Below are 22,062 nucleotides of genomic sequence, written 5' to 3' on the forward strand. Positions count from 1 at the left end.
AGGAACTTACTGTTAATAACTATTTTGTTGCATTTTGAAATTCCCAATGTGAAATACACCTTCTAATAGAACATACATGTGCATACTTATTTCGCTACAGTATATACATACATGTACACTACCTATCTTTTATTTTTTAAAAAATTTTTTCCCTAGAGGGGTTTTTTGTTTGTTTTTATAATGAAAGTATCTCTCCAAGATGTGGTACATAAGATTAACATAAATAATTAACATAATTTCTCTGGACAGATATTTCCAGTTGATTAGATGGATCCAGCATTTTAAGATTTTAATAAATGGGGGAGGGTGGGGAGAAATATGATTATGAGGTTGTGTCACATTTATCTTTAAATGCTTAAGGTAATAAATAGCACTCTCAGTTTATTATTTATGAAATCACATTGTTTATGAATGTAGAAAAGTCAGTCCATCAAATCAGAGCTATTTTTATCTTTATGGACGGTGAAAACTGTCTGATAAAGCACCTGCTGGTTTACTAGTACAGTATTGATATTGTTCTGTGAAAAATTTTGAGTCAGCATTAGTCCATAGCATATTCTATGTCATAGTAGAATCGTTATAACATTTCTTAGTCAGTCTTTGAACAAATATACAACAGTTTTAGTATATCTTATGATTTGTCACAGAATGCTTGTATTTACTGATTTAAAATCACCAGGTTTTCATGAATATTCTACTTTGAAGTTTTTGTTGACAAGTCATGATATCATGTTCATGTATTATGTGAGGATGCTACAGAACTGTAGTTTTTCAAAACAATTTATGTTGGCAGACCATCTGTCAACATGAATTTGTTGGAGAGCTGAAGTTCTGCAGCTGATGCAGTGTATGATATGAGTATGTCATATTGGATATACATGCATTTTTAGCTCAACTGAGCTGAAAGCTCAAAGTGAGTTTTCTGATCACCTGTTGTCCGTCATCCGTCCATTCGTCTGTAAACTTTTCACATTTTCAACTTCTCAAGAACCACTGGGCCATTTTTAACCAAAGTAGGTACAAAGCATCCTTGGGTGATGGGGATTTTGAATTGTTTAATTGAAGGGCCAAGCCCTCTTACAAGGGGAGACAATCAAGAAAAGACAAAAATAGGGTGGGGTAATTAAAAAATCTTCTTCTCAAGAACCAGTGGGCCAGAAAAGCTGAAACTTATGTGGAAGCATCCCGGGATAGTGTTGATTCTAATTTGTTCAAGTCATGTCCCCCGGGCTTTGGCAGGGCCACAATAGGTATTTCAGGGGGGAAAATCTGGTGAAGAACAGCAGGGCCAAAGATACTCAGGTGAGCATTGTGGCCCATGAGCCTTTTGTTTATGTATTACGAGGGGAAAATTCACAACAGGAATTTTCATTTATAGTCAGTACCCATGGTAATTGGTGTTGTCCACTTTGTAGATGGGAAACTATTAGTACACAATAATACTCTACAAGTTTCATGTATTGTCTGTGTCAGTGGATGCTTTATTTAATCTGAACATTCTCGGTGCTTTACATGATTTTTTTTTTAATGTTTGTACATGTGTTTCAAGTGTTTTAAGAAGTACATCTTCATACTGTTTCATGTTAATTAGAACAACTGCTTTTCATTTGGTAAAACAAATCTATGTACTGGTACCAGTAATTTTATGTTTACTTATGTAGCCAAATTTTGAAGGAGTAAAAACCATCAATATCGGTTCAAAATATGTTGATTTTGATGTTAAATTACATAATGTGAAAAATTTAATGTCAGCTGTGATATGTACAAGGCATTCTGAACAGAACAAACCACTATAGTTATTTATTGTGGACAATTATGGTTATTTAATTGAGGGATTTATGTGTGCAAGACACATTGTACTGTTGTCAGTATATTTATTATGTTATTATATAGCACATTGCGAAAGTAAACTTACAAGTGTTTTTTTAGTTTTGTTGAGTTGTCTATGATTAAAATATTTACATGGATACCAGAGATAATCACCACCATTTGAGCAGTATATTATTTTTTAAAAATGTCCTGTTAGGTTTTTTTTTCAACATCTTTAAAAGTTAATTCGAATCCATACCATTACATGTGTATCTTAATTAATAACACATTGCATTGTGTTAAACATTTATTTTTAAAAAAATACAATTTTTAAAATCTGATTAATGGGTGTTTGATATGAAATAGATAATATAAAAAAATTGTAACATACATTTATGAACATAAACATGGAAAAAAAAATGAATATTGAACAATGAGACCATTCAAAACAAACAAACAAATTGATATGTTATCTGTTATATGAATTTTATCAACACTTTTTACAGAAACATGTGTTTCTTTCATACTATGCAAGGATCACAACACTTTAAGGAAAGTCAATACATAAGAAAATAATATTTTATTCACCAAAGAAATTGGGACTACAGGTGCTTTTTTCATATTTAGTTAACTTCATACATTACATTAAGAAGATATCTGCAGGCAATCAATTTTAAAATTGCCAGCTGATTCATGATGAGACTTTAGGAGCATAATAATTTAAAATAATTTGAAAAACATCGTTGCAAAGCCGTGGGTTTTGTGTCCATCCTGGTTTGTGGAAATAGAGCGGACACAAAAACCTGTGGCTTTCTAGGTTGTTTGAATAATAGATATAATTCTTTCAGAACTAATGGCCAGATACATGTAATTATGTCTAAAATCATGTATACCAAGTTTAAAAAGTCAGTTTTTGCTGATTATGAATATACCTGCTATATTTTCCTAAAGATAGTGTCCAATTTAACTACATTGTATATACCTTATAGTTAACATGGTTGGACCAGATATACATATTCATTGAGTATTATCCAAACAACCTATATGTATACAAAAGAGTATATTGTCCCTTGTTTTGATCTTCAAGTACTTTAGGAAAATTTACATTAATTGGAAGTGAATGAATTTTCCACAATATGCTAGCACAGATAATTTTGGCATGCAGCCATTATAAGGGATTTCACTGATACATGAATCCAGTAGACACTGCCCTCCATTACATGTGACCTGGGTTGTCCACTCCAAATTTTCCTTCCTTCTGTGATGGTGAGAGGGCATATTTGTCACTGCCATCATTTGGTCCCCATTGGTCATTTGGTGAAGTGATGATGCGTATCCGCTAAAATAAGAATTGCAATTAAATGATAATATTAAAATTCTTTGAACAAAGAGTTTTCAAGCATCATTCATCAAAGATCAAATTCAGGTAACCCCCCCCCCATTTTATTTCTTGAGTACTATCCAATTTTATAATTTTCGATATACAGAAATTTCCGTACATATTGTCGTTTTATTTCCCTTAGTTATTTATTTAGATTATTTATTTACATGTATTTATTGGAAGAACATGGAAGAGTACACATACTGAGTAAATCTGAGTTACCTCTATGAATGATCCACCAGTACTAATGAGTTTGTAGATAAAGAAGATAGGAATAGGACTCATAACAAAAGATGTGAGGATCCAGCCAATGGTCTGGGCATACTGAGGGTACTCTACCCCTTCACTGATCTCCAGAGGTTTATACTCAACCATACGGTAGATAAACAGCAACTGTAATACAAAGTCTTGGTCAAGAAACTATACTCTTTGATTTAGCCAAACATACGATCACCAAGTTAAATTATTAAATGAGTGATGAACAGATTTAGTATAAATTTATCTACACAAATAAACTGTAAGAAACAAAAATGTTTGACTATATTAATGAAGAGTTCCTTTTTTATCACAGTTTTGCAGGAAATAAAAATGGAAACAATGACATTATGATTCCTGCTACTTACAGAAATTAAAATAGGAGCACAGATGATCCAGCAGAAGAGCCAGTAAAACTTAGGAGTGGGAGAGTGACCCAACATATACTCTATGTCACGGAGGAAGCGAGGGGCACCTGTCAAAGAGTGATAAGACTAAGATCTGCAATACAAGTGGTGAGAGTCACCATTATATATATATACATTTACCATTATCATTGGAACATTAAGCAGGGGTTTCCATGTATAATTTTAAAGACAGTTGAGATAATTTAAGTCATTCATATTTTCAGCTTTGAATATTGATCCCCTGTAGTTCAGAAATAAGAAACTTGAAATGACTACAATCAAATTATATATTCAATAGTAAATTTTCTTTCTTTTTCAACACAAAAACATTTATCAAACATTTTATAATTTTACCATAGACCCACATAACAGCTACACCTTCACAAGCTGCTACAAAAAGGACAGAGAAATCAGCACCAAAATGGTCCATAATGGTTACTACGTAATCTCCTGCCTGCAAAATTAAGACAGGTATAATTCATTTAAAGATAGGCATAATAGAATTGAAGATACATATACATGTAGTACAAATACCAAGAATAAGAGATAAGTATACATGCATGATTTTAAGGTAGGTGCAATGAATTAACCAAGGTACAATTGATTTGTATATATACCTATCTTCAAATTCTTTGTCAAGATGTTTTAATTTTACCATCTTTAACTTAATTGTACCTATCTTTAAATCAATATATTGCCTATCTTCAGCTAATTTAAAAATAGGGATAATTTGAGAGAATCTATCTGTAATTGAATTAAGTTAGATGTAATTTATTTGATGCTATGTTCAATTATTTTAAGATCTGTACATGTATTAATTACTTTTAGACCTATCTATTTCCCATATACATGTATCTATCTTCAATTCATTTGGAGATAGACTCAATTATATTTGAAGATAGGTACAAAAATTTGAATATTTGTTAATTAAGTGTTCCATTCATCCCAACATCTTAGTGTACGTACTTACAGTTAGATCATGCTTACTGTGTAAAAAATAATTAAAAAGGACGTGTGTATGTGTACGTACCGGTGTCACACTTGGCAGGGCCAAGAAAAAGCAGATGATACCCATTCCTACACACATGTAACTCTTGTATTTACGTGTAGATGGGAACTCATCTTGGATGCAAGTTAAAAAGGTTTCTAGCAGTGCAAACTACAATAAAAGAAAGATATATTTAGAACATTTTCAAAAATTTCATTTTTTAATATTTTCTTATACTTGAACTATTACCTGTGTTATGTATTTCATTTGATACATTGTAAGTATTTTACCTCACTGTCCAGTCCTAGTGTAAACAACATAAAGAAAAAGAGGACAGACCACAGCTGTGATATAGGAAGTTGTGATAAGGCTTCTGGATACGCCACAAAAGCAAGTCCATAACCTGCATAATGTGTTGAAAAAATTTAGTGAGAATTAAATCATCTTTAAACATTGAGGTAATTCATTAATAACATGTCTATCAAGATTCATGATGCCTATATTTAGCTTGGTGTGAAGTTAACAGGATGAGTATACATGCATGCATTGCCTTCATTCTGCTGCCCTTCAGTATTGCTTTACTTACCAGATTTAGCAACATCTTCAACATCTACACCAATTTTTTTCGCCATTCCACCAAATGTGGTAAAGATGACAAAACCAGCGATAAGACTCGTCACTACATCCATAACAGCAATCAACATGGCATCCCTACAAGTCGAAAAAAATAAAAAGGTTTCATTTCATTGAAGTGAACATAATTTTTTAAGGATATTTTTTATATTGTTATCTTATTATAAATGGCTTACTGACTTTAAAAAAGTCTTTATTTACCCATAGACATTGTTTTTGAATTTGTTGTAGCTACCAAACATGATGATGCCTCCAAAGGACACACTTAAAGAGAAAAACATCTGACCAGCAGCAGCCACCCATACCTACAGAAAAAAAAATAGCACCACTGATGAGCGGCTTACTGCACATAAAGCAAAGATTTTGAAAAGGTAGAATATTATAGACTGTAATTTGTTGCGTGTAAATATCTATAGAGGGTCAATGAAAATTGTTTTCTCTCAAACAAGTTTCAAAGACATGTAAAATTCAGAAATACTTTCCTTTTATCATGAAATTAAAAAAAGGATGATCATTTATTTAATCAAAGAAAGCAAAGACCTAAGTGATTATTAAATTAATTTTGTCTGTTCAGGAATTTAAAATATAAACAAGCAATGAATGTTACTTACCTTTAGATCTAGAAGTTTCTCCCATTTTGGAATAATGAAAAATTTAACTCCGTCAATAGCGCCATCTAGTGTCGCCCCACGTACCAGAAGGATGAGCAGTATGACGTACGGGAATGTTGCCGTAAAATATACAACCTGTAAAAGAAATTCCTCTTTCAGAATGTTTAAAATATAGATTGCAAATATTACCAAAACCAGTCTTCTAATTAAGCCCTGAGGACATCAAATGCTGTAAAATGTATGTAAGAAGTTTTCTTGTAATGCATAAATTTATACCCAAAATGGATGGACTAACCTTTCCAGATGATTTGACCCCTTTGATGAGACAGCAGACGACAATAATCCATGAAAGCAGAAGACAGAGTGCCAGGCGCCACAGGGGGGCACCCATCTCATCTGCTGCAATGGTTGGCGTCTTCTCAATCACGTCCTTGCTAAGAGTAAAATGAAATATGTAAATGTTTTTGAATGCTTATAAACTAATGTCTATACATAGATGTTGGTGAAATTTTGTTTTAAGATTTATCTGAAAACCTGACTTTTATGTTTCCATCTCTCTTTTTATTTTTCATCAAAATACCTGGGTAATGAAGACTGTCTCCAACATTTCTTTACAAATTGAATATGCTAGCATTGCTTAGAATTCTTTTTATTGAAATAAGCTTAGCAAGTTACTCGTTATTTACTCAAAGAAAAGTTGGGCCACAGCAACAGGTTTGTCCCCTTTCCACTTAGTTGTGGTACAGTTGAAGTCACTTTGAGCAAAGTAGCTGGATTGATGATAAGTGGAATTTTCATAACAGCGACAGGTCTTATTCTTGTTAATATACAGCTCCTCATTCACAGACATGTTAAACGAGCAATAGGGAATATTCCTTGTTGTCTGTTCTACACATCCCAAAGCATACCACTCCTAGATAAGGTTAACAATATGCTCATCAAGGAATTTTACATTTAAAATACATCCATGAATTTACGTTGCATGTAAATGTTTATATCTATTTTTTTTAAACATAGTACAATAATTATTGATTTCTAAATATGTATGTATATAAATACTTTATATGACCATATTTTCAGAAATTTTTCCTTGTAACCCTTCTGATATAGAGAAAAATTCCCAACATCATTGACATTGCCAATGAACACCAGTATATATATATTTATACTTGTGATTGTATAACATGGCTGTTTAAACAATATAAAAGTATGGAAGAGTATATCTTACTGGTTTACACTGTGTCCATGGAAGAGTTTCCTGCATGGATGAGAAGAAATAAAACAGGGTGTAGGCCATGATGACATTATAGTAGATTGCCACTACTACAGAAATCAGGGCCATGGATATACCAATACCTGTAATATAAATGTAAGGATTTACTGATAAAGAGGGATTGCAGAGTATTCTGACAGAATGTGCCTTAAGGTGTGGTCTCAGATGGAGCAGGAAAGACAGACATAAAGAATTACTGATTGGTGTCTAAGACAGACATAAGGAATTACTGATTAATGTCTAAGACAGACATGAGGATTTACTGATTAGTGTCTAAGACAGACATAAGGAATTACTGATTAGTGTCTAAGACAGACATGAGGAATAACCGATAAGTGTCTAAGAAAGACATGAGGATTAAATGATAGTGTCTGAGACATACACAAGGATTTACTGATAGTGTTTAAGACAGACATGAGGATTTAATTAAAATAAAAAGCCTCATAGACATACAGTAGAGTTTACTGATAAGCAATGCCTCAAGGAGAAATGTGAAGATTTACTTATAAACATGAAAGGTCCCAAAAGAGAGAAGCAAACAATGCCTCAAAGACAAAAACTCTTTTACTCTTTAGCAGAAAACTACATCACCTATATACATGTATATTATATACATGTATTAATTCATCTAGTACTATTCTTCTTAATTTATTTGGTTTCAGTTTTATTTAATTTTGAATTGAATTGTATTTTTCCCTGAATTTGTCTGAAAAAAACAACAACAATTTTTTAGATTGTAAATTTGAGTCTAGTAACAAAATGATTAAATCTGACCTTTGGAACAGGTGAATATTGATCAAATTTGAAGGTTTAATGGCAGCTTAAATTTGCAGTACAGTATCTGGTGATGATTATGCAGTTCCAAAGTACAATGTATTCAATTTATAATTTTTCAGAAGTTGATTACCCTTGGCACTTGGGTTCATATTCCACACAGCTGTAGGGCCTTTCCCTGAGAACTGACCCATGACCAGCTCCATGAAGTACATAGGTTTCCCAATCAGAAACTGTAGGATCAAGTAGGCAATCACAAAGGCAGCTGTAAGGAAAAACAAGTATGTTAAACACAAAGGAATTTAATATACAGAAATATAAATTACAGTGCAAGCTTGATTGTTTTAAGTTTGTTTTTTTAGGATATTAGGGATTACAGGTAATTTCTGACAATGTTTGAGTAAATGCCTCCAGTCATAATATTTCCAAAAAATGGAAAAAGACATTTCTGAATATGTCTATGTCTCTTTAAAAAAAATTAACAGGTGTGTATAAAAGATAAGATAAAAAGTTAGTGCTGTTTTTTTCTCTCCAATTAGTTTATACAAAAAAGCAAAGGCAAGTAGTAGTCTAGCATGACTGTGTTAGCCTTGAAAGCTCTCAAAGGATGTACAGATATGTAAATGATAAAGGTCATCATGTGAAAATGTTTGAAATGTATATAATCTGTCACTGAAATAATTAACTCTGAAATATAATGAGGTATTCATAGATGATGCACAACTGCATGCAGAGCCAGATTTAGGATATTTTCCGGGGGGGGGGGGGTATTCCACACTATATTTAAAAACAAAATCGGTCTTGGACATTTTATGACAAGCAAAAAAAAATCCAAATTAGTTGCCCATACTTGAAAAAGCTATTTCGTGGGGGAAAAGGGGGGGGGGGGCATGTCCCTTTCTTAAGTCAATTTAATTCATATATTGTACATGTGTATGACTCTCCTTACCATTTTTAGAGGGGTGTGTGCATTCTAGTGAGGAGGGGGGGGGGGTCCAAGGTAATTTTTTATTACTTTACATAGAAATTCAATAACTGAAAATCCCAGGGGAACCATACACCCTGACCCCCTCTAGATCTGCGCACGAACTGCTTTACTACCCTCCTCTTCACACACCCCCACCCACACACACACACACAAAATAGACGTCTAGTTTACAAAGTAGCGCATTAGAAAAATTAGATTGGAAAAGTAGCCCTGAAATATTTTGAAAAAAGTGTCATTGAAAATTATCAGCACAAAGAAAAAATATTTTAGGAAACACCCTCATTTTTTAGCAAATATATTTCTCTCTCTCTTTCATTTTCTAGCTAAAATTTATTTAGTCAAACTGCTTGATCATGAAATTAGAGCTGTCTTTCTGTCTATATCTTTATAAATTACTCTGATACTCTGTGTTTGTTCATGCATACTTCCATTGTTTTTACATTTATTTTATGAGTTGGGGGTATTAGGATTTTTCTGCAGTAAAACATATGCATCATTGCATTCACCGTGTTACACTTCAATTTTGAAAGATATTATCATCTAGAATTGTTTCTTATACTGAAATGTTAATAGCACTGAACAGGTGCTCTTGACAACTATAAATTTTATGAATAAAAATTATTGTGAAACAGATTTTAATATAATGCTGCGATAAACTACTGATATTTTTGTTGCCAAAAATCAAATTTGCATTGCACCATTCATAATACGGGCGCGAATGGCAACTATACTGATATAGGGCCTCACGATTTTTTTTCAGCTTCAGTACTTTTCTTTTTAAAGATTTACATGTAATTAACTGGTAAAACTTCAGAATTTCTAAAGGTTAAATTGAATGTAAGCTATAGAGAGACCGCCAACGGGTCATTGTTTGGTCTATTTACTTGGATATACTCGTAGATAGCATCAGTGGAGTCATGCATGTCCCTGTGAAATGTACCTGTTTAGGAGAAGATCCGCGATTTTTGTTAAGGGAATTCGCCCCCCCCCCCCCCCCCAAAAAAAAGAAAAAAACAAACAAAAGAAAACAATATATTAATTTTAAAAAAAAATAACAAACAGAAAAAATCTAACCCTTGTGGGTCGTCTTGTTATAATTGGAATAAGGTTTAGATAATTTTGCAATGGTTTAACACTTTAATCTTCAGAAATGGTTTGTTTTCAAATTTTCTTCCACGTGATATAATTTTGATTTATTTATCAATTCATTCTATTGTTATTTTATTTCTGGGTGTGGGGCAGGGATGGACGCCACTCAAATCCGCCAGTACAGGTGTTTAAAAGCCGTATCCGATAGGTATATTTAAGTGTATGCGAGGGCCTGTGGAAACGAGTATGATTAAATTATACAGATTTTTTCCTCTTTCAACTATAAAATTAAAATTTAATTTTAGAAAAAAAATGCAAAACTTTCCACTTTCGATAAGGTCAAAATTACTCATCCGTATCAGCTTCGAGCACATAAGTATATTTAGGAGAACGTGGTTTGAACTCCAGCACTTATCTTTTCAATTGCAAGTTTTAAAATCCTTAACCGTTAATATAAATCAATGTTAACAAACTTGTAACTGTTTCAGTGCAGTCTGTTAATATAAAGGATACTCATCTATATCGCTTTTGAATCATTGTGAAGAGGTTATAATTTTACTGTTGAGTCATTTAAACAACTGATTTGTAAAATAAATAGTTACTTAGTTCTTTTCAACTCCGCAACAAGTTGATTTTGTGTGTCATGCTCTAGTAATTGCTAAATCTTATTCTCTAAGGCGGTACCTTCACGTTCACAATATTTCATTACCAAAGTTGATTCCGGGATCATTTATTTAAAATATTAACCTAATCTATTATAACAGGATATGTGGGTTCAACAAAGATAATAAGAAAAAATCGGTTATCGCGTTCTGTTGTGCTTTACATTTTTTCACCAAAAAGGGGTAACTTTTTGTCTCAAAGTACAGACAAAGCAAAACAACAACAAACAAGTAGTCCATGTGATGAAATCATACCTCCGCCATTATCGTAGGCCAGATAGGGAAATCTCCAGACATTACCCAGCCCAACAGACAAACCGATACACGACAAAATAAACTCCCATTTGGAGCCCCACTGCCCACGATCCTCCTCCTCCTCATAAATGTCGAGTGTGTTCGAGCTGCCATTCGTGTTCACCACGGGGCCACTTCCGTCGGAATAGGAACCCTGAAGTGTAATAATGAAAAATATGAAAGTATTTTGATTTCATTTCATTTAGGATTATCAATAATTAAGTTTTTCTTTGTATATACCTTATAGATGAGTTTTAAGAATACCATTTGTACTTTAGAATGATTAGTATTACATAAATGTGTAAATTTCCCCCGGTTTAGAATACGTGTACAAAGACGTCAAGTTGAAAAGAGCACCAAATTTCAACCTTTTTGATTTCAAGTGATTTTTTGTGCAAGATATCAGATGATAATTGATATTTAAACAATAATTCAAATCAGATATTATTCACTATAGTCTGGATTAGACAGAAGTTTTTTTTCTACCCTCTCTGGTTTTGTTTTCTATTAGGCTCTCCATGATCATCCCACCCCCCACCCCCCTTCTTCTCAAGCGCCCCTTTTTATTTTTGAACAAGCAAGGAGAGTAATTTTCTCCCCATGGCATAAATAAACATAAATTCGGGTACAAAAGTGATATCCTGAGCCCGTTAGACTTTGAAGAATTCATATTCACGCAATGTAGACAAATTACAATCTTCTCAAAGTGTGAAAAAAGGATAAACTAATCAGTTCCAGTATCATGCGAAGTCAAAAACAAGTGCAATATTTGTTTTTGAAAAACAACATTAAAATATAGTCATTTTATAGTAGGAAAAGTCATTTAGGTGTGAAAAAATCTACCTAGGCAAATATGTTCTGTATGCAAGTCTAATTTACATAGATAAATGTATATTTCAACTTCAATTACCTACCTTATTTTTTCACTCATGAATTTTCAATTTTGAATTCTAGATATCATGTTAGTTTTTCCACTTAAGGAGCCAGTTTTAAAGCCTTGTTTTAATAATTACCATTTCGGAAGAAAGAGAAATATATTTATTCACTTGGTTTTTGTGACCCTATATAGTCACAAGAAGACCGGTTGTAATCGATAGTATATACGTCAACAGTGCAGACAGACGGACAATTGTCTCCAAATTATCTAAATAGCTGAGCTTCCGGTTTATCTCGACTGAGATTCGGATATTTGGAACACCTCCCTGTACTTTTCACCTCGCGTGATTGAGCGGGAGTCAACAACCCTTTCGCAGTACAGTTAAGGCTACACATGAAGATAATATGGTAATGAGGTCATAATGAGGTTTGACGTCATGACAGTTGCTCTGCCTTGATAGATCCATATAAGGAAATAGAGCTCAAAAAAGCTATTTAATGAAGATTGCGAGAATTTGTAATGAATATCTGTATTTTCAGGTTTAAATAAATAAACATTAGTGATTTTCTCTTATATAGTAACAACACGTCTTCGAAATAATTCTCTTTTTATTGTGTCGTTTGGCTGCATTCGGCTTCAGCCAAGCGCTTGCACTCGGTGACACGGAATGTTGTTTACATCTAAAAACGTGGCGACAGCAGCTGAGATATGCAGTGGATAAATGCAACAACCAGGCAATCTTTAAAGAGAATAGGGATAAAATAAGAGACCTGGGCCTTGTTTATCTTTTTGATGAGATGATGACGTTATTTCGGGAAATCATGGAAAACTGAGACGATCCGCACTACCTCCTTAGGTCCCTTTCTGTTCATTAAGGTGTGTATGTGCATAGGTATTACAATGTAGACATACTATTCTTTACATCGATGTCAGATAACCATGAACATGTACAATAAGATGAATTATTACAGTCCGTCACAAACTGCAATGCAGTGCCCCCCCCCCCCCTCACACACACACATACACAAAAACACACACATTATGAAAGTTGCACACTTTTGAACATGCAATGATGTTGTCCTTTGGCATACATGTACAAAAATGTAACATAATATAAGCACAGCACGTCATGATATCAAATAGTATAATTTAGATGCAGTCACACTTACAATGTATTTGTGAAGTCAAACTGCACAGTGTACACAATGTATGTGCACTGTACATACAAGAGTATAAGACCCTATAAATTTTAATTTATACAGGTCTCTGGCAATCAAAAATACATGTATGTGAATTTTAAGATTTCAGTTTTTACCAGTGCTTCATATTTTATATTCATCGTAGAACTTTTACTATCTGTATCACTAGGCTGTAAATTTGTAGAATTTCTACATTAATGAAGGTAAAATGTTTGAATTTTCATTTGTCTGACTACATGTGCATTAAGTCAGTCTTATATGTATTTATGTACTGTTTATATGTATAATTCTTTTGTCATTGTAGCTGTCACAGAACTGGTTAAAACTGGCATTTACATCAGCTAGAACTATCAAAATAGATGCATCAATTTCTCCACTGGGTATGATCACACTAAAGCATTTCACATTAATTTTATAGTATGCCAGTGTTAATTTTTTTTTAAATGTCGTATAGGTGAAAGAATTACATGTTATCTCTAGTATATTGATTTTTTTTTAAGTTTAGCTACCAATTCTACTTTTGCAAATGTCATAGGTTTCAATTTCCCAGAAAAGTTTTGTATCAAAAGTTTATTTCCATTTATTTTATGAATTTCAGAAAATATAGTATAGCATGGTTTGTTTTGTGCTATGTCATTTCATTCTACAATAGTAATCATTATGTTATTCACTCATTACATACAGTCATATATATTGTGTTGTAGCTACTCCCAAACAATTTGAACAATTCATTCAGGCAGCAAGTGTTTCCACCAATAAAATAAAAAGGTATGCTCCATATAAGCTATAAACCATACCTATTCCTAGCAAGATTATTGAAATGTTTTGATAATAAAAACAGTAGAGTCATGTATATGCTTTCCATGTTACTCAATGCATTGTTTTGAGTATCACTTTTTTAAAACACCAATTAACTTTCCATAATGGTATTTCATTTTGTTTTCAGAATTGATTTCATTCAGAAGAACTGTTTGAACTGTGGACTATTTTTTGCACCTGCTCAGAAATCCCTTTACAGCCTGCCTTTGAATTTGAAAAGCTGTTTTAATTAAATAAATTTTCTAGATAAATAATACTTTGAATTTTTAACAGTACAATGGTGTGAAAGTTTGAAGGCTGTTAAGATTTGAATATCTTTACTTGAATATATTCTGACAGGTGCGTAGCTGCCTATACGCAGATGTGTACACATCGTTTTCAAATTAAAAAAAATGGGATGGGGGGGGGGGGAGGGAGAGATTTGTGAGAAGAGAAAAAATATCAATACCATCCAGCAAATATTTGTGTTTCAAATTATTTTATCTCATACTGTTTCGATTCAAATTCAAATTTTATATTACCATGTCTTTATAAAAAGAATTGTAATGTTTTATTATTTAAATCATTGCCACAACCAAATAAAACATTTATTAATTTGTAATTATTCTACAACACATTGATAATTTTTTAAAAGATCTTTGAGAAAATATCAACCGTTGAATGCTGTGATCCACTAAAATATGATTTGAAATATAACATTATTTTTGTTAATAATTGAAATTAATTATATTTGTTGCTGAAAGTTAAAAAAGAGTAGATGATCCCAATATATCATTTTAAAAAATATTCAGCCTCTACATGTACAATAAATTTGCACGGAAGTATTTAACTGTGTTAAAAGCAATATTAAGTACTGTGTCTTGTATTTCTAAAGAAAATCGAAATGGCATGATTTTGAATGAAATATTTGGTAAAACCCATGAGCTTCCAGGGACTCGCCCATGGGTCCTCATCAGGGCTTCGCCCTGGACCAACTGGGGGTCTCAAAGGGGACCCCAGCCGTTCTCTGCGTACATTTCACTTCCATTCTGGCTACGCGCCTACATGTATCTGTGTTATGGGGTACCAACAAGATCTAAATTTCAGCATGTATATTGTGTTCACCTGTTCTTTAACAGAGTATATGTTTCTTGATTACAAAGTTTTACTTTGATTATCTTGTTTGCGCATGGATTGATAATAACTCAAAAAAAATGAGACTAAAGCCCCCTCTCCCCTCCCCAATGTGATTTGTGCTACAGTACCCAAATAAGTAAAACCTGGTGTAAACACTGTTTAATAATTTGTTTTTTACGTGCAAGTAAGGTATATGGTATCAAAGGAGCCAGAGGCAAACTGGTGACGGGGAGGGTGGGGGGGGGGGGTAGATCTGTAGAAAGGAAAACAGGTAATTAAATACAGGAGTAAGCTCCCCAATCCCTTCCTCCTGTTCTTAAAACTTTTAACGTAGTCTAGAATCCCTAAACAGTTGAAGGTTTGATATCTAAAATAATCACATATGTAAAAAAAAAACAAAAAAAAAACTAAGTTCTGTCGGAGATATTTTTTCTATGTGTCTGCTTGGGGAGAATAAATATTTTATCATTGATAGCGGCTGTCTATTCTTTATTACAAATGATTGAATCTTTCAATATTTTTTAACCATGGGATTTTCCAATTGATTTACATGATAGATGTTGCGGCAAATTTTAGACCTATTGTTGACGAACGGAGGAAATGCGGTAGGTGTCAAATACGTCTTGTGTAGAGTATAAAAAAAAGAAGATATACAAAATAAAGTAAAGTCAAGGATTTTTTTTTATGGATACCGATTTGATTTAATGAAATAAAGCCCAGCACAGTCCGTAAGTATTATTTGTTCAAAATTTGCGAGGTACACACACTCTATTAAGTACCACAGAGTTATCTCCCATGCTGGGTCAATGATGCGTTTGAAAACTATATTTAGAATGAATGTGTTAAGATTTCAATTTTTAATCAAAAAGTGCAAGGGCAAGGCGACAATCCAAGAGGTAGGTTTTTATTTTAAATTCTTTACTTTACTGTATAGTTTTTAAAAAGTGATGCTCATTTCTTTGTAATTTATTAGGTAATTTAAAATTTCCGATTAAATGATGAAAAATACCCTATTTTTGAATACTGGTGTCTGTTTTCAATGAATAACTTAAATATCTCAGAAATCTGACTGAATGAGCATCAGTTTTACGATAGAATAGATACTAAGGGACACAATGAAATATTGTGCAGTTCAAATATTGTTTGCCTTGCCCTTGCACTTTTTGGTTAAATTTGACATTTCATATTTTGACCTAAAATCGGAGCTCACGTGACTGTAGAGGGTCACATGATGACAAAAAATACCGATGTTAAAAGCGATGGACAAACTCTTCATAAAGCCATTAAGATATTTCAGATAGAGTTTCATGCTAAAAAATGAGACGGTTGAACTTTAAGTGTCTCGTTTTTGGTGCCTTTTCATAGAAAATGTTGCCTTAACTGTACTGCGTTCCCATTATTATTTTAAACACGAGGAATATTTTAAACAAATTCAAGAATCCGTGCTTGTTATTGGGTTTGGAGAAATATGAAACTGTACAAATAAAGAAAAAGTTTGGTTAAAGTATCTCCTGTGAAATAGGGGAATTTTCCCTTTCAAAAAATTTTAAATTCTATATATCAATTTATTATTGGATTTTTTAAAAGAAATATATAGCTGTTTAAACAAGATTGGTTAAGATTAAAGTAACTATATTCCTTCTGAAATATGAAACTTTCACTATCGAAAACTTTCATAGAGGAAATTTAAACTCTAGGGAAACATAGAATTAACAAAGAAAAGTTAAACTAACCTTTCCTTTTGGCATTTTTGGGTTTTTTTTTAGACACAATCCTTAAATGGAGTTATTCCTCTGTATATTTTACCGTCTTTTTCAATTTTTATCTGTCACCACTATGATCGGTATACGGACAACGTTTGGATCGTATTTGATGCTTTATTGCTCATAGCCCTGGGCTTGGGTTCTATTGACCTTACCGAACTGAACTTTGACCGTATTTATTCAACAGAGCGTGGCGATATTATTGAATATGACTTTCATTGATACGTAAGAATTAACCATTTGAATAACTTAATGAAATTTTGGGATAAGTTTCTTCTTTATTAATGCAACGTAGTACATTATTGTATATGTCACGTGATCTTGTTTTCTTGAATTTCAAGGAGGGAGAACTTCAAAGGACAAACAATAAATCCTCGTAATCAATGAATAGGGTAAATGATTTTTTTGATATCAGAATAAAGAAATTTTGTATTTCCGTGTGGGTCCACACCTACCAGGACGAGGTGGTATTACCTTTCAGTGGTCAATTAGTAGATACCCTACCCATCGTAGCATGAAGTGAAAATCAGGAATGCGGAGAAAACCTGGGCTTTGATACAGCGCTAGACCATTTAATTCAGCCATAAATCGGAATTTCGAGTGATAAGTTCTGCTTTAACTTTTGAAATCCTGTTTGATGGGCATAAAAGAAGAATCTCGTCGGGTATTAAATTGCGATCAACATTCACATTAAATTCAAATGGTGGGGGACAGGTATAAAACAGGCTGTGTGTACCGCGTGAGGATGGCATCTGTAATTAAGACAGTAACTTATTTCACCTGTTAATGTCTACTCAAGTTCCTAAGGTTACGTTACCTTTGCACGATCGAAATACATGTACCAAAAGTAATAGTGTACAAGGCCGTAACTAGACTCAAATTTTTAGTGAGGCAAGGGTTCGGGGAGGGGCACCCTAGTCCTAAGCTGGTCCAGGGTAGTGTCCTGACGGGAGTTCTCGGGGGGGGGGGGGGGGTGGTGAAACCTGGATAGTTGCAAATTAAAGACTAATTTTCTTTTTTACATCCGTTCTAAACTATAATGAAGCACCTGATTTACAGGAATTGAAACAGAAATTGAAACTTTTAATTTAGTAATTTTTTTCACTTCTCAGAAAACTATAAAATCTTAGTGAGGCATTTGCCTCACTTGCCTCTATGGTAGTTACGGCCTTGAGTGTGTTTATACAAAAAAAAGTTTTATTGTGCTTATCAACAAAAATGGGAAACTTTTACATACAAAAAAATACGTCTTCCTTTAACTTTCAAAACTGATGAAAAAAAAATAAATGTAATGAAACAGAAATGAATTGATGAATCACAAAATTAAATATTAAAAATAATGACTATGACATCTGAGACAGCTTTTTCTTGCTTAGTCACCTGTTTTATTTGTTTACTTATTGTATTTAAGGCACGATAGCAATATCCTATTTTTTTTCGTAATTTAATTGTGATAAACAAGATAGAATCTACATGACCCTACAGAATGAGATCATTACCCTATCCTCTTCTTTAGGATTGTAACTGACATCGACAATAATGATGATCCACATTCCATCAAATGTAAACAAAGCGTAAGACAGCTTACATTATTGTACAAAGTATATAAAATACCAATGTATGAACAAGAGGAAAGATCTTTTATTCTTTTACAAGCTGTAAAAAGTTTTGTACAAACATCACAAACTGCTTTCTAAACAGTTTTTATAGCGAAAGGGGTACATCAAAGAAATTGACTATATTATGATATTTTTTCTGCTTGTTTTGTACAAGTATTGTATAATAATATTCTTTCATTACTCAAGACATACATCTTATGGCACTCTATTAAGCAAATATACAAAAATACAATAGTGTTCTCACTAGTCCCAACTAAGGATTTATTTGTTAATTCAGTTAATTTCTCTCATTTTTACAGTGATGGATCAAGGCTATCCACTTAAAGAGAGCATTAAATGAAAATATATATTGACATGCCAAAAAAGGTGGGGTGGGGGTGGAACTACGTCTTATGTGCTTGAAAATTCGTATTAAAGATTGTTAACCTCTATTAGAAAAATAAAAAGTGTCTTTTGACTCTTCTAAAAACAAATCATGATTCCAGGCAAACAAAAATTGAGTCGACTTTTTGGAGGCGGGGAGGGGTGGGGTCTCATAAATTCTCCATTGTATTGTTTCAATGTCGAAAGAGAATCCCTTTTCTCATTTCTCTTCAGCCAATTTTAAAATTTGCTTTCTAAAGCTGCCGCAATCACTAGTACAATACTTATATGTGGTGCCGGTGTGAAAACGCGAAATCATTCTTTTCTAGTAAAAATTTTAATTAAAAACTTTTTTAAATTTTTGACACTTTCGGAATTATCAATGCCCATGGACATGATTTTCTCACGTACGATGTGTTAATACCCTTTGTGTTAGTGAGTTCAGCAGAGGCATTAATACCCCGGGTGTCACAAACAATTGACCGCGGGTAGGGCATTTTCACTCTCGTGCTGTCAAAGCTACATGTATAAAATGCCTTAATTAATCCAGCTCAATTTAAAGTCTATTTCATAAGTTTGAAAATATTATTTGACAATTGTTGACATGAACCGAAAGCGGTGTTGATATCAAAATAAATATTTCTTAAGGGAAAATGTTGCATTTATATTCTAAATTTACGGAAAATTTCAATCATTTTAAGTGTCCGTGTGAATGGAATTTTAATAAATCAGATGTATTAACAACGTGTAAACATGTCTTGGCATTAATGACTCACGATGAGCCGCGTTTATTGGCGTAGACAGCAGGATTCTTATATTACCTTATAATCCATCACAGTAAATCAAAGCAGTGATGGAAAACAATAAATATTAAATTGGTTCTAAAAATTCATTAGGAGAATATTACTTTTCCTCCTATTTTATGACAAAAAATATTGTTCAAGAAATCACCCGAATGAAGTCTGATGAAAAAACTTATAGTCAGCATTTTTTGTTCATCAGATGACAAATCTGTCAAACCTCGCTTTCGACATTTGTTGAAGTTTAATATGTTGACTCAAGCATGACAATTCTTTTCCCACACTCAGAAGAAATGTAACACACTTCAAAAAACAAAATATGCAGTGTATAATTTATACAGCCCCTTATCAGGGACCTATATACTAAGTTAGTATATAGGTCCCTGCCCTTATCCTTTTTGTAACATATTAACTCTCCCCCCCCCCCCCCCCCCCATACACACACACTTAAAAACGGAGATGTTAGGTGCCTTAGATATATGAAGAAATCGTGTAATCAAAAATATCACAATTTCTAAAACTCCATCATTTGACTTTCTCCTTCAAAGAGAAGAGAATAAAGCATTGCTCTTGCTATAAAGATATAAAAAATCAGACGGACTAGCGCCTGGTAGATGCAGATCTGCGAGTTTTATGAAATATACCTTTTCAAAAATTAGATTTAAAAATACTCTCAGTTGAAATTTCTGTAAATTGTATGTAAATAAAGTTTAAAAAGAAAAACTGTAGTTAAGACAATTGCAAGATATTATAATGTATAAAGTTTTAATTCATATGGGATAAACAGCGAAGAATATTTATTTTAGCAACTATAATTAAAAGGCGGTTATTCATTTTGTATGAAAATTAATTCTCACCTGAACCCCGTCGACGGGGGGTTTCTTTTTATCCCACAGATCATAATTACCCACTGTCATGTTGATAAATCCTTAGTAAAGAAAATCACTTTGTTAAAGCCTCTACAAGTTTGAATTTGAATAGGAAGTTAAAACTTTTTTATAACTTTAGAAAAGTGACACAACATTCAGGTGTTTACAAATCAGGTGCGTCACGCGTTGTCTCTCCTCGGGGAATGCACTGATGAGGCACCCCACGGCGGATTTGTATCGTCCACCGTCAAACGGTCCGAATCTGACACATGAACCTAATTGGTGCACCACTTAAACCGTAAACACGTAAATCACACTTTGTGTTAAATGGATCGTATTTTTTGCACATAGCATACTTTTCTTAGTTTAATAAATATTGAACTTCTATTTGCAATGATTTTCCCCATTAATGTCGCTGTGCATTTTTCAAACCAACAACTACTCTGCTTCTTACAATTACAAGTAAAATGGATTATCCATTCAAAGTTTTCGCCGAAAAAGAAAAGATTTTTTAAAGGTTTACAGATAAAGGTTTGTGTTATATATAATTGCCCCCGAAGAGCCCCTGAGCTGAGACAATGCGTTAAATAAGAGCGAAATTAATGAACGAATGTTCTTAATTTTAATATTCGACGTCATCATGCATTTCACCCCCGAACTCGGTTTTCCTGTATTCTGATGGTGGGCGTGTCTGCGCGTTTTAAACATTTTATTGGGGACAGAAGACATAAAACACTTGGAAGTTGTTTGTTTGTTTGCAACGCAATTAATTCCTTCAATGAAACATTCGATGTTTTAGAAGTATATACAAATAAGTAGAAAAAAAAACAAGCAGCTTTAAAGACTTGGAACTTAAAGTGAAATTAAAGTATATTTTATTCATTGTAAGTGTTCTGTAAAGAAAGAATCGGTTTCCTTTAATCATTTATTTTATCTCACCCAAATACAAGAAGAATCACCAATACAAATGGGGGAGGGGATAGTTTTAATGGGCAGGGGTTTGATGCACAAAGGAAATGATCTAAAAAGGAACACGTTTGTATGTTTTACAGAATTAGCAAATCTTCATATGTTGTCGAGAAAATAAATTTGATATCGAAATTATGAATAAACATGCAACAAGAATTGACATGTTAAATATTACTCTAATGATATATACTAGTATATATATATATATATATATATATATATTTATATATATATATATATATATATATATATATATATATATATATATATATATATATATATATATATATATATATATATTTTCTGTTATATATATATGATATTCTGTCATAGGATATCAAAGTGACAGTGTCATAATGTGAAAGGATATCAAAGTGATATTCTGTCACAGTGTGAAAGGATATCAAAGTAAGTAAAAAAAAAAAATTCTGGCCTGTCATAAGATATAGTAACTAAACCATCTTGAAAGAGACTAAAACTGCCAATTTCTCCCAATTACATGTA

At 32.8% G+C, this 22,062-nt stretch overlaps 1 protein-coding gene across 2 annotated transcripts; it reads right to left on the bottom strand.

Annotated features, from left to right (window-relative positions):
• Window positions 1–2,374: 2,374 nt before the first annotated feature.
• Window positions 2,375–20,851, bottom strand: LOC133197489 (sodium- and chloride-dependent glycine transporter 2-like). 2 transcript variants are annotated; one of them, XM_061333554.1, is made up of 15 exons: window positions 20,578–20,851; window positions 11,126–11,318; window positions 8,265–8,396; window positions 7,313–7,440; window positions 6,771–6,997; window positions 6,380–6,518; window positions 6,085–6,219; window positions 5,675–5,778; window positions 5,427–5,551; window positions 5,131–5,243; window positions 4,883–5,011; window positions 4,207–4,306; window positions 3,814–3,920; window positions 3,413–3,583; window positions 2,375–3,148 (listed from the first exon to the last, which is right to left on the bottom strand). In XM_061333554.1, exons 1-15 carry the CDS (start codon window positions 20,635–20,637, stop codon window positions 3,026–3,028), a joined length of 1,986 nt encoding a protein of 661 aa, XP_061189538.1. In that variant the 5' UTR covers window positions 20,638–20,851; the 3' UTR covers window positions 2,375–3,025. The 2 variants fall into 2 exon arrangements, with proteins under 2 accessions (XP_061189538.1, XP_061189539.1); XM_061333555.1 differs by lacking the exon at window positions 20,578–20,851 and adding an exon at window positions 16,909–16,923.
• Window positions 20,852–22,062: the final 1,211 nt, after the last annotated feature.

This window comes from Saccostrea echinata, unplaced genomic scaffold (assembly GCF_033153115.1).
Source record: "Saccostrea echinata isolate AGI-Se365-2 ecotype Australia unplaced genomic scaffold, CSIRO_AGI_Sech_v1 ptg000030l, whole genome shotgun sequence".
NCBI classification, from domain to species: domain Eukaryota; kingdom Metazoa; phylum Mollusca; class Bivalvia; order Ostreida; family Ostreidae; genus Saccostrea; species Saccostrea echinata.

What these genes read in the sequence shown, in the direction of transcription:
- LOC133197489 (XM_061333554.1), bottom strand. Translation starts at nt 20,637, where the DNA reads ATGACAGTGGGTAATTATGATCTGTGGGATAAAAAGAAACCCCCCGTC. An exon ending in CACTAGGACTGGACAGTGAG is followed by an intron (nt 5,012 to 5,130) that starts GTAAAATACTTA and finishes CTTTTATTGTAG; the next exon opens with TTTGCACTGCTAGAAACCTT. An exon ending in GTGCTCCTATTTTAATTTCT is followed by an intron (nt 3,584 to 3,813) that starts GTAAGTAGCAGG and finishes TTTGTATTACAG; the next exon opens with TTGCTGTTTATCTACCGTAT.